The 14,067-nt window shown below is 39.6% G+C and overlaps 1 protein-coding gene across 1 annotated transcript in view; it reads right to left on the bottom strand.

Moving 5' to 3' along the window:
* Nucleotides 1-14,067, bottom strand: part of CDC73 (cell division cycle 73) — a gene marked incomplete at its 5' end in the record, with an annotated part of 96,734 nt that overhangs the window by 61,489 nt on the left and 21,178 nt on the right. The window contains one exon of the mRNA XM_008630458.2: nucleotides 8,313-8,377. Within this exon, the coding sequence (XP_008628680.1) occupies nucleotides 8,313-8,377 (65 nt within the window). The remainder of the gene's footprint in view (nucleotides 1-8,312; nucleotides 8,378-14,067) is intronic.

The raw sequence follows: 14,067 nt of genomic DNA, 5'->3' as shown, positions 1-14,067 counted from the left end.
TACAGTCATTTACCTAACAAGAAAGCCTGTGCTGAACAGACTGTTATCCAGAACCACCAGGAGCAAACCTGAGTAAATCAGGACTTTGCCTACAGACATCCTAAAAGTGAGGACACGCTGATTGAACAGCAACAGTGTGGTTGCATAAAAGACACAGGCAGATTAACACCTGGATTTAGATGGAACACTAAAATCTCACAAATTTCGAGACCTAAACATAGTCACTCTTAATCAATTACCTTCTTAAATGGTGCAAGAAGGAACTGCCAAAAGAGCTTAAAAATATGTCCTATCTTACTATTCTAATTGGATCTTCTCATTAGTTATGTTGCAGTACCTGGAAATAGTGACCAATGATATCACTTATAATCCATCCCCCAAAAGACTTAAGAACCAGGGCCAGCATTTCATCAACATTTGCCTCCAGAGCTCTCAGTTCTGAGCTCTGCAGGTTTAATGTGCTTGGAAAAGACTATCTTTGCCTTACATATTCTGATTGAAGAACTAAAGAACACCTGCCCATGCCACACTGCTGTAATAACTGTGTACCTGTGAACAAAATCTGTCACATTGAGATACCCTCTGCTATCACACACTCCCAGCCACATACTGAAAGAATTCAACAGAAGGGAAAAAAACCAACTAAACAACAAAATAAACCCACAACTGCAAGAAAAAGGAAAGGAGGTGGACCTTTAACAGAGTAACAACAGAACAAAGTCCCCAAATTGAAACAACAGTCCTTAGGTATGTTCAAAGAGGGCAACAGTAAGGACTAAGCACAGAACTTACAAAAATAATTATAAACAAATCAAAAAGGAGAGTTAGCTCTGGCTTAACTAAGTAGTAGTAAACAGCATGAATGAGATGTACAAGAGCCTGGGCTCTGAGGCAGTTCCTATGGATATTGCTAGGGTAACAAGCTATCCTACTTCCCAAGCTCAGAAGAAGGAATGACTGTGATACTAAATTAGACATAAGCAAGTACTCCAAGCAGAAAACTTGTTTCCACAAATAATGAATTCTACCTTACTCTATGACGAGCAAACACCTAAGTAGTAAAGTGTCACAGGGCCTAATGACAATGGTATAATCTCAAAATTTTTGACCAGAGAAGGAAATCTTGACTCAGTTCTCACATTAGCTACATTAATCACTCAGATGATTATTAAATACTTTAATTGTAATTTTGATTTAGTTACTCTATCATAAATTGCAAACTGTGCTAGAAACCTTCAAAAGTTTGTTAAAACTAATTGCCAAGACAAGAGGATGGCTACCCATAACCTGCAGGGAGAAGAAGGTATGTTAAAGTGAATTATTTTTTGATCCCTCATCTGGCCCATGCTCATTTCTACTGGGTCTGCAAGACCTTTACATCTCCTTCAATTTGTGAATAAATTACAACCTACATAACAGCAGAGTTGTTCTTTCCCCAGAACTGTCAAGTGAAGATGCAGCTGTTAGACATTCATTAGATGTTTGGAGATAATTTGTAGAGGGAAAGGTGTTGACCCAGTTGTTTAACATATGCCTGTGCAGTGCATGATGTCTGACTGTTCAGAACTATTAGGATAAAGTATAAGAATCTGTAGCTCTGGTTCAGCTGGTATCACTGAGCAGCACCCTATAAAACTTTGATTACACACAAACCCAAAGACCTGAGAAAACACAAATGACTCTAAGCAGAATCCTATACAGGATTCAAGTAAAGGTGGGCATCCAATCCATAGAACACAAATGAAGCTCCCTAAGCAGTTTTATTTGGTGTCAGGTTTCCAAATTAGAGTGACTCCTGAAACATTCATAAAGGATCCCAGTGCTAGTGCACAGTGTGCATGGCAGATGAGTTTCCCAGGGGATACCCCTACGGCTGGCAAATACACTCCTGTCATTCAGCTTTGGATCAAGACAGGTCTAGGAGGTCATCTCACAACTCATACCAAGCATGTCTGAGGCTCTCAGGCCTTTTTAAGTAAAGCCTCCTGGACGTGTAAAGCTCTAATTGAATGTACACTCAGAAATGCTTTGGGTTCTCACATTTGGCCCTCCTCCATTCAAACCTCTCAAGGACCTGCCAGCTGTGCCACAAGCACCCTTAGCACTGACACAGCTGAGCTTTACCCACAGCAGTGACTCCAGGCACGCTCACTCAGGGGCAAAGCTGCACAGCTCCAGGTCTCGCTCCCTCTTGTTCAGCTGCACACTGGTGCCACACAGCAGTGCCTAACTTCCTGAGGCATGACTGGTTATACAACATCCCCTGCTTTACTTGAATTTGCCGTTCTTAGTCTCAACATAAAAGAAAACCTATTATGGGGAACAAAACAGGCAGTTCTATTGTGTAACACAGTACAACAGCCAGATATCTTGGCACAGATGTACACAATTTACAATCCCAAAGAAAACGAGTGCACCATTGTTCAACCTAACACATTTTCTTGAAAGCAGCATTTGTGTGTGATTTTTCTTGGTCTCTATCAGCTTCACTATTTACACTAGAACTCTTTAAGGGAAAGCAATTTAATATTTGAAACACGACTGAGGCAATGAAATGCCAACCACTGAAACTGTTGTGTGGGCCTTAAATATAAAATACAGTAATACTTCTTAGGAAACTTGCATTTCATCCACTCTCATTAGAGTAATACAGACACACAAAGCCTTCTTGTCTGTTACCCCAGAGCAGTGTAAGGTTGTTGGCAGACTATTCTGGAGAAACATCCATTTCTCCAGCTCAAAGATTTTTCTGAGTTCATAGTCATGTCCTGGCCCTCAACCCTCATGGACCAAGGACCTCATGAGTATGTCTGAATTAGTTACAGATGGGTATATTTATGGTGAAAAATAATTTACAAACCCAATAAAACAAATATCTACCTCAATTATCATCTACGGAAAACTTTTCTAAAAATATCTGCCCTCCATACAAATCTATGTAACTTTATGATTCTATATTATTACAGTTGTCCTCACCTCCTCTTGCTGGTTAAAAACTGAATAGGATGCACAGAGAGAATTCACAGAAAGCTGCTTAGCCTGCAGAGGGGAGTGGGAACGTGGGCAGGCTGCTGTTGCACTCACATTGGGAATAATGACCACCTTATGCACAGGCTGCATGAAAATTATGCTGCATTTCAGAGCCGGTTTCAGACATTTCAAAGAGTCCGTTGTTTTGCTGACTTCTCCCTCAGTCCCACTGTCCTCCAACATTTTAATGAGATTAGGACATGACACAGAAAACTGGTGATGTGGATAAGTAGGTATCTCTCCTCCATCTCTAGTATTAAAGATGTATTAAATTTTTATTTCTTTTTAAAAGTGCTATTTATCTGAACACTCAGAGACAACATCCAACCCCACCATATGCTTCTTAACAGTCATTTTGAGTTTTGGCACTAAATCACAATCTTAATTCCTCATGATAAGTTATAAGGTCCTGTGGATTTACCTACTCACATAGAAGCATTCAATTTTCTTAAGTCTTTTATATAAAAAAGTACATGCACATACCAAGTTGATTGTTTCTGCCCCAACTGCTTCCCCTCTAACGGCTCAGCCTGTAAAGTGCCATAACTTAGCCATTCCCTTCCTTTATACTACACATTATTCCTTTGAAAATACACCACAGGTGGTTAAACAACCTCTCAGTTTACAAAAAAAAAAAAAAAAAAAAAAAAAAAAAAAAAAAAAAAAAAAAAAAAAAAAAAAAAAAAAAAAAAAAAAAAAAAAAAAAAAAAAAAAAAAAAAAAAAAAAAAAAAAAAAAAAAAAAAAAAAATTACAGAGATTATACCCAACTCAAAAGATTTTGAGGGCAATAACAGTAACATTCTCTGATGAATTAATGCCCAAATCTGATACTGACCACAAACTGATGATAAACGCTGCTGACCTTAGGGGCGCTAAATCAGTCTCCAGTTCTTCTGAAATTACACCTGCTTGGACTGTGGCTTACATAGGGACTTCTTTTTAATTAGCTGGTTTCTGTTGCGACTATAAAATGTATTTGTTGTAACTGAAATGCAAAGCATTTACTTTAATTATTGATATTCTCATACGTTTACTCAGGGTGCTTTTACCCAAAGATTGCTGTAAAGCCTGGCAGTGCACAATGGAAAGAAGGATGTTACTTTTGTCAGTTTGCAGGAAAAATATCACTGAACTCAGAAGCACTGAAGAGTTACATAGAATTTCTTACTTTTGAAGTCTGAATACACCACAGAAATTTGCATTGGAGTTTGTTACAAGTGAAGTGCCTCAGCTGAAGCCCTCACTAACTATACCGATCCATCCAGGTACAGCTCCAAACTCTCTGGGAAGGCCATCAGCTCAATCCTGCAAGAGCTCTTGTATCTGCCTGTTTACTGAACAGGAAGAGAAAGAAATGCCAGCAGTAGCTCTGGCTACTTATGAGTGCAGATGATCAATGACAGATTCCATTACTAGCAGCAAAAACCAAAGACAAAGGAAGCTCCCAAGCTTCAGCAGCCCTGAATGCTAAAAGAAACAAACCCCAAGTTCAAAACAGGAGAGCTTTTCAGCAATTAAGAATGACAACAAAATCATTTCTGCAAGGGCTTACTGCAGTGCTATGCAGTTCTTGTTCACTCAAACACAAGGTTCCAGCACCTGAATCACCCTGACCAGCCAGGGCACTCAGAACTCAGAGGAAATCACCCTACAGAACTCCACAGGTTTTCATGCTATTTCTTTCTTTCATTCATATTAAAGCCATGAGAACTCAAGGCAAAAAGCACAAAGATGAATAAACCCAGCATCACCATGACTATTATTGTAATGGACAAACAAATATTATTTGCAAGTGCACACAGTCAATACAAAGCATGCCCTCAGCTTGGAATAGTTTAGTACCCACAGCCAGCTTTACCAAGTTCTCACAGAACAAGCAACTTCTCCCTACCCTGCCCTAGGTGAAGATAACTGGTCTGTGCTGATCTTTACATCTCAAGCTTAACAGCTAAATGCTTCACATATCCTAGTTACAGAAACAGATAGCCCAAAATTTCAGTTTCATTATACATAAAAGGTGAGACCCACCTTCTAGGCTTCCACCAGATGACACTGGCCTAGGCTCCAAGTTAACACTTCCCTTTAGAAAAGCAGGAGGCTAAAGCCCCAAAGATGTCAAATTTACACAAGTAACAAAGAATACATTCAGAATATCAGCTTAAGATTCTCTCTCGGCACTACCTCACACCCTGTGTGGTACAGAAATACAAACATACTTCTGTTCCAGTGATTGATCCACCTCAAACAGCAAACTTTCCTAGGTAAAAACTAGAAGTTGTTCTGCTATACATGGGATTAAGCTCGGAAGTGAACCCTGCAGGGAGACCTGCAGGTTTTGAAAAGTCATGCTGGACAGTTTGCTATGTGAACTGCTGGGGAACCAGATAGCAAGAGCTAGCACCACTAGCTTACTTACTACTTTTCCAAAACAATCCAGGCACATAGAAGGTGCCACAGGTATTAAAAAAGGAAAAAAAATATTTTTTTAAAATCTTTCTGAGGAAAATGCCTTTTTATGAACAATTTAAGGTCCAGAATAATGAGATCATGCCTTCACAATAAAAATTCAATAAATAAGTCAGTTCTTCCTAAGAGAAAGTGTGCCAATTAAGCAAAAACCCTGTTACAGGGAAGAACTGCCAGCAGCACAAGTTATTTTAGCTGACATTACTTCAGAAAAAAGCCCACCATTCACCATCTGTTCTGGCACAAACTCTGAATGCTAAGAAAGTTTCCAACATCACTGATGAAAAGAAAGCAGTCAAGACGAAGAAGTTTTTGTTTTGCTGTTAAAAAGAACAAGCATCTAGGACAGCTCACATTTCAGCAAGAACAAACACAAAACAGAAGTTTTGCACATTTCATAAAAATCATTACAGAGAATTACAATAAGGCAGAGTGCAAGTGTAGGAAATATAACCAAAACAAAAACACCTTTTACGAATTTTATATGAGAAGCAGGTGGGCAACTCCAAAGAGTGGATCACTTCACACTGCAGGTAAGAAGCATGAGTTTTAAGGGAATCTGACTGCTCTCCAGAAATACATTAATGGAAGCAAACACCACAGAAGAAACGGAGGAGCCACCATGTCGAGGAGAAAAATGGCATAAAACCAGAAGCTTTCAAACACCAGCATCCATCTGGAAATCAGAGGTCTGAAGTTTGAAGAGAGCCTCTAACCAAGAGCTACCTAACACTCCAATTCCTTTGAAATGTTCGATGAGTTCACAGAGAGATCTTTCCAATACTATGAGGACAACAGATGAGATCATGCAGGTGGAATGAATTCCAATGCTATCCTCCATATTCCTAGGATTTAGCCAATGAGTATAATGGACTTTTCCCATTAAACACCTAGGGGAAGCAATTACTTTCCCATTTCCTCCCTAATTTTCTCTAGCATAAAAAAATATAAACAAATCACAAAAAACCTTCAGTAAAAGCAAAGTATAAAACTTGCCAAGTGGCAGGAGATTAACCATTCTCCACAAAAATACCGTCTGAGATTATGGGTTAGAACTATGTGGTCCATCACTATGACAAAGTTTAGACAAAAACAGATGAACATAATTAACAGATTTATTTCTCCCCCTCTGAAACACAAAGCCAGGATGTCACTGCAATTTATGAATGAGCTCAATATTGAGGGCACCTTTTTAATAGTCTGGAAAATAAGGCTCCAAGAATCCCTTACCGGTTTTTTCTTAGACAAAAGCTAAGTGACAGATGGAGTTTTAATATTTCTCATGGCACCAGATTATGCTTTATGTGCAATCATGCAATACCTCTTAAACAGTTATTTTTTAAAATTCTGGTTTATGTTAAAAAACAGGTTTATTTGTAATTTAATATCTATTATATTTTCTTTCTAAATGGAACAAACCAACAAGGACAGTTTAATAATCTCAAAACCCTAGCCAGTACACTCAATACATGAGGTAGGATTCCTAGAACAAAAAACCTTAATTGTCTTTATGACCTTAAAAAACCCATATAATTTTTAGAGTTACTGTACATCCCTTCACTTTTACAGATTTTACACTGATAATCTTAAAACATTTCAACATTTCTGCTTTACTCTAATCTTGCTTTTCTCTTTCTTCTTTCTTTTTCCTCCCCACAGAGCAATTTAAACAGAACCTATTTATTAACCCCTTTCAAATCACTACCCCTTGAAGCAGATACAATATCCCATAGAAACCTGGGTTTGGTATAACAACACTCTGATCCCTCATAAAGTAGCCCAAAATTCATGCAAAGTTCAAGAACAGATCTTCAGACATAATAGGTTATCTTTTCAAATTTCTGAATTCATCTAGAAATGACACTATTTGCTGCTAAGTAGGTTATTTCCTTAAATATTCCCTTCCATTTTTTTTACAGTATCCTAATTCAAAATGAGTTGCAAATGAAAGATTTGGGAAAGGACTTCTACCAAACAAAAAAAACCTTTGAGTGCTTTTCAGAAGTTTCTACTCAAGATCCTATTTTAAGTTCAAATGAGAAGTGCAAACTAGAAGTAGTGCATGGGTTTAGGAAACTGTTTAGCACTGTCTATTCATCAGATTTACATAGGTATGCAGATGGCAAAAACCTTAATGAGGGCATTACAGCAGTTTTGTAGCATCTGTCCTACTCACCAGCAGATCAAAACAGCATTTATTTGAGAGCATTCAACCCACTTCCACAAAAGCAGACAAACATTGGCCAAAGAAAGAAAAGGGAATCTGTTTGAGGATCTCTCTCATCTGTGAATGCTGCAATTCCCACTGACAGCATTGTACAGCCATACAATAGAAGTCCATCTCACCAGGCTAGAAAGCTTCAACAGTAATGCTGAGGTCTAACTCTTCTACCACCAAAAAAAATTATTTTATTAAATGCAGAGTGGGAAACAGAGCTATACTCCCAAAACCTGTGAGTATAGTTTTATCACTTATGATTATGAAAGATGTCCTTTCCAGACACACCTAAGGTTAGCAAAAACCTGGGTATGCTAAGCATAGCAGAAAAAGGCTGCACCTCAAGAAGCCTTCCCAGCACACCTTTCTACTGCAGACCAACAAATCCCAGGGCTGCAGACCTCTCAAACATGCAGATCAAACAAAACACGGTTTGTCTTTTCATAGAGAACACTTTCATCAATTCTGTTACTCAGCCTAAGTGACCTTCCAGAGCCTAGGACAAGAGGACAAGATCTCTGTCTCTAAACATATATTTTATATACAGGTACATGATCATGTCTGTAAAACATATTTAAGCAAAGACTTCCCACTCACCGTCACAGACTTCAGAGTCATCCCGTGGTAGGTGCCCATGGTGTCAATCTTGAAGCCTTCCGTTTCTGCAAAGAAGAAAAGCCTTCTGTAAATCCTTGTGAATACAGCAGTGTCATGTCTAAATGGACAACACTGCAGATCTCTCTGCAGTTATTTTGTCAAAGAACACATCCTACTGGTGGTGGTTTAGGTTCTGTTCCCAGTACAAAACCTGGGTAGTCCCTAGGAAATCTGCTTTCTTTAGACAGAGGTCAGTTTGATATTTCTGCTTCCTGTAACCAGAGTAAGCTTTTGCTGCTGCATGGAATTAATTGAAAGCACTTCAGAGAAAGGCTATGAACTTAAATCTTTGTGAGAATATGTCACAACTTGCATGCAATCTCAGAAATTCTCCTCTCTACAAGATTAAGCCGCTCATATTCCCAGAACACATTAAAATGCAACATATTCAACTTGTATTAATGGAAAAATACACTTAAGAAACCAATTTACATGCCAACTCTAAAAGTGTGGCCTTTGTACTTAATAAATTCACTTCTGGAGTGCTGAAGAGCAACAATGTCATTGTCATATGATACAGACAACAGGATCTGCAAAAATACACAATACCAGACTAAAGGTTATAAAAAGGGGGGTTCTTGGGGTGGGTTTTTTAATTCGTTTTAATTAGATTGAATTTATGCTAAGTGTCAGAAGCCTGCAACTGCCCAATGACTAAACCTGCTGTCAGTAGCCTGTTTGCTTTTCAATACTCCTTCTCTGTCCCCCTATTCTCAGGGCTTTAAGATCAAAGTAAGCTCCTGATAAATGCCACCAGGACTCACAAGAAAACCTTTTTTCCTTTTGTAAATTCCCTAGGCTCAGCATCTACCATCAACTGATCCCATCACCCAACAATACAAACAATTCCTACCTAAAATAGCATGGTCATCACCAATCAAACCATGACAAACAAGCATTTATCCACATTAAAGCAACTTTTGGACTATTTCAACTAGAGTTGGGTAAAAGGAACTGATACTGTGCAGAAAAAGCTACTTGGAACTGGTATGATTTTGTCATTTATTACACCCCATTCATACAATGCATCAGCACAAAAACATGATAGATGAAGAAATAAGGCAGAACCAAAGCATGGTTCCTACCTGAGCCTAAAAAAAGTACAAGAAAAATATTGAATTTTCAAAACTGTTAGAGCTTTTTGCTCTCATCATGAGTAAATTAACTTAAATCGAAACCCAGACAACCTTGAAAGCAACGCACATGCTCTGGGAAACTTCTGTGGCTGCTCATCCTTTCTGCTTTAGATGAGGAAGATCATCAGACACTCGAAGGAACCAAGGCAGAAAAGTTTTCCAGATTTAAGAACTCTCCAATGCCTATAAAAAGATACTCCAGAGCTGGAAACTGACCATACTCCTCTCACCAGAGAGACAGCTATCTACTTTCTGAACAGTCTGGGGTTTCACCTTCTCTCCCTCACTCCCTCAGTTATGCCACCAGACCTGGCACCCACTACCAGACTACAAGTACTACAAGTCTACAAGACTACAAGTCACAATGGCCAGTGTCACTGACCATGTTTTGTTTCAGCCACCTCAGTTCCAGCTCTTCTTCAGCTTTACTTCTCAAGGCCACCCCTCCCCTTCTGCCAGATTTAACATTTCTGAACTACAGATATGATTCTGAGAAAGTAAAATGCAGGTACAGACACACATGAATACAGTCTTTCCTACTAGGGAAAAAAAAAAAAAAAAAAAAAAGACAGCAGCCTAGCCTCCCTATATAAATTGATACTGCCTCCGTATATAACTTGATACTGCCTTCCCACCTTTCCCCTCAGCCCCAGGCTGTAACTATGCCCTGAGTCTTAGCTCAGAGATCACACCACTGAACTTGAGCTGAACATGGTCAGATATGACTGCAAGAACACTTTGCTCTGTGACTATATAGGTCACTGCTGCTGGGCAGGGAGCATATTAATATTTCAGGTGCTGCCTGGAGCCTTGCAGAATACTTGGTAGAACTCCCCTAAGTTGAAGAGATGCTTTTGCTGACTTGGAGTGACATAAATCAGAGGTGTCTAATCTAGGCTGACAGTCGTTTGTGAATTTCAGGACATCACCACCAGAAGAACCTTTATCCTTGCCAGACTGACCTATTGTGGGTTCCTCATGCTGGTGACACAGAGCATTTCCAACTACTTTGGTCAGATGTTCTTTCCAAAGAGTACAGATACCCCATAGCAAGAGCAGCACAGCACCATCCTCTGTTGTGCCTGGCCTGCTGTGGCTTCTTTCTCTCAGCACAAATCCTGACTCTGTAATTAGTTCTCCGTGTTTTCTCCCTGTCTCCACCAGCATTGCAAAGGGAATAAAGGCCCACAGAGCCAGCAGCACACTTAGAAAGTAAATCAAAGGGGAGAGAGGCACCTGGCAGGGAACAGATCTCTGCTCAACTGCCACTGGTTTCATCTTTTGCAAAAGTTGTCCCAAGTCTCTCATAAAATCTGTCCTGGCTCATTTAATGAGCCACAAACCATAGATCTGGTTCTCAGCAGCTTCCTGCTCCCAGCCTTGTCCTGACCCCTCTTTCTAGCAGGAGAAGTAAATAACTTGGATGAAGAGCCACTTGTTGCCTCCAGCAAACTCCAGTTTCCTGCCTGATGAATGTTCCCAGCAGCTACACAGGGCCCTCAGTGCTATTTGGCCGCTTCTCAGGTAGCAAATAAAACAGTTCTGATAATTAGCAAATAATAGCATAGCAGCTTTCTGTACTAATGCAAATATAAGACATGTTAAATGGTCAGTGTAGGTACCCACTTACATTGCTGCAAACAGTTACTGCAGCCACTACGAGAGCTACTGCAGGGCCCATGCTCTGCTGGCTGCAGTAGGGTGGGGTCAGTAGAGGAAACCACCTCCCAAACCTCCACCAGATCTCCAATTTCCTGCCTCAAACTCTCAAGCAACTGGTGAATTAGAGTTAAGCATCTCCAGCTTCCAGAGGGCCACAGCAAACCTCCCTGAAGCAGTAACCACACGGACACTTTTCTCAGAACACAGCTTTGTTGATCCGATCTGATCCTCTCACACGCACCATGTGATATTGTACCTATCAGTCAATCACTTCTCCTACAGAAATAAACACTGCTAAAGCAAGAACCCTGCCCCTTGCATGTCTGTACCCTTTTTGTAAGGTCTCAACAGTTTGTACACTTGGGCACATCCAGCAGCACCCTCAGCTCCACTCACTGTGCACAGCCCGTGCAAAGCAGGAAACAAGTGCTTCCAGGTCAGGCACTCCACAGTTCCAGCTTCATTCCCACTTCAAAAATTGCTGAGGATGTCAGCCAGGTTAATGCTGTAAAAAATATTCAAGGAGCAGGCTAGAAAGCAAAGGCACTTCTTCCAGATTATTCTCCAGGGGCTGACCCTGATGCAGCTGCTCCAAAGCAGACCTGGGATACCAGAGGAACCATGGGCCACAGTAAAGAGGAGCAGAACAGAGAGCGGCCCTGAGCCCCCAGCCATGGCCTCAGCACACATCAGCACAAATGCTGTGCCATACCCTCCAAGAACACAAAAGCAATGCCTCTTCTCTCCCTCCCAAAGCAGCTCCAACCTGTGCTGCTGAGTCATGCACCAGCACAGCCATGAAATGGTAATGCTTGGCCAAGAATTAGTTTATAACTCCAGCTTCAAACTCCCACCTTCACTGGTGGTAACAGAAGCAGTTAAAATGATAAACCATCTACTAAGAAAAAGTTATTTAAGAAGAAAAAACCCCTTATAAACAAAGGTACCACGTTGGTAAGACTCTGGACCCTTATTTTTAAACTTGGAATTAGGTACAGAAAGCTATTAAAAAACTTACTTGAGGGTCTTCAATACACTGGGAATTTTCAATATAATTACTACAAAGTTATGACACACATTTCTGTTAGGCAAAGAGCAGTCCATATTAAGTGTTTCAATCACAGGTCTAACACTAAGGACTAAAGAACACAAGCAAAGCTCAACAATAGTTCTGTCATGAAAAACTGTACTGCAACCTTTTGTTTACCAAATATAATCAGTTTTAGAAATATATGCATTGTTAAAAACGCCAACATCAACAGATGCCTTAAAATTACATCTTGAGAGACTAAACATAATAACTAGAACTGAATAAACAACTCTGATGCTTCAAAAACATAATTTATCACCAGGGTTTTTTTCTTCTCCAGTCACTGCATGTATTATGGTCACAGTTTCACAGTTCCATGACCCAAAGACTGGTAAAAGAACCATAAACATTTCCAGTGTGGTTCATCACTAGTTACCTTTCTAGCATCACCATGCATCAATCTTGAGTGCCTTTTCTTATTTAAAATAATTAAACACGGAAATGAAAATATGCACCCTAGTGCATCAGCTTTTTGGACTGATTATATTCTCCATCATGGTGATGGAGACCTCCATGGTGCGTGTTCCATTTCCTCACATACAAGTATTAATGCTCAGAGTGCCTTCCATTTGCTTAAAGCCACTGTTCACATCCATCTAGGTCACTCAGCACTTTGATTCTGCACCTGCTGCAGCTCAAGTCATCCAATCCGACTACAAACTTGAGCTCTGAGACATTACCAAAAGAATAAAAGCTTGAAAAAGACTCAAATTAACCTGAATTTCTGGAAGGAAGTCAAGGGAAATAAAAACAGAACAAAGCAGCATGTCTCAAACACTGAAGAGCTCAAGTTAAAGACTTGGTTTGAATTGTGGATGAATAAGACTGAATAACCACTTCTTTTTTCAGCTGTACACTCTTCAAGCCCCAGATAGCAACACTCTGCAGACTGCCTGGAAATGATTCACTACCCCACTTCACAGCCCCAGTAATTTAATCCCTGACACCAAATTTCACTCTGAATGAGAGCTTACTGAGCACTCATTTACAGTACTGTACCCTAACAAGAAAAAGTTTCTCACCTAAATTTCCAAGCAACACTAATTACTTTACGAATTCTCTGTACAGTTCATGTATAACAGCTCTGTAATAATCTTACCAGTAATTAACACCAACATATTAAGTTTCTCACAGTTAAAAGCAATTACAGTATGAATCCATGTGTGTTTTCCAGCACAGAAGTGAATGTACAGTGCTGAAAGTTTTTAAACTACTTGGTCACTCCAAGCCAGAAAATACAGATAGACCACATTCTTTTTCCAAATGTGCATCTCTTCCACATATTCTCTGCTAGGGAAAAAAAAGCAGTATCCTATAAACCTTAAAAGTGAATGCAATAAATAAAAGTCTAACAGGTCAAACTAAGTCTGACCAGTAAAACTTCAGAACCTTCTATCTCCTGCTACCAGCTCTACTCTCCCTGCGTAAAAGGATATCACACAATTTAAAACAAAAGAACTTATAATGAGAAATGCTTTATAAAGAAACTTTTCTAATAATGTATGGGAGAGAGAAACAAAATGTTATGGTCCAGAGTCAACTCAAATATAATAACTTCACAGTCCTCAGTTCCCTGGGCTTAGCACTTAGGACTGACTGAAAGCCAGACAAACTTCTGGAAAATGGCAGCTATGTCTGAAAATCCAATGAAGTTATGAATAAAACATGAAATGTCAATAGCAGAAAGTCAACAGCAAACTTTCCTGAAGGAAACACTTGAACACAGTCAGCAATATTCTTTTCACCATTATGGGCTGAAATCACACAGCAAGACTCCCTGATTTACACTAAATAGGACTGAATATTG

This window comes from Corvus brachyrhynchos, unplaced genomic scaffold (genome assembly GCF_000691975.1).
Source record: "Corvus brachyrhynchos isolate BGI_N302 unplaced genomic scaffold, ASM69197v1 scaffold101, whole genome shotgun sequence".
In the NCBI taxonomy this organism is placed as follows: domain Eukaryota; kingdom Metazoa; phylum Chordata; class Aves; order Passeriformes; family Corvidae; genus Corvus; species Corvus brachyrhynchos.
This window is presented reverse-complemented; position numbering and strand designations above follow the sequence as displayed.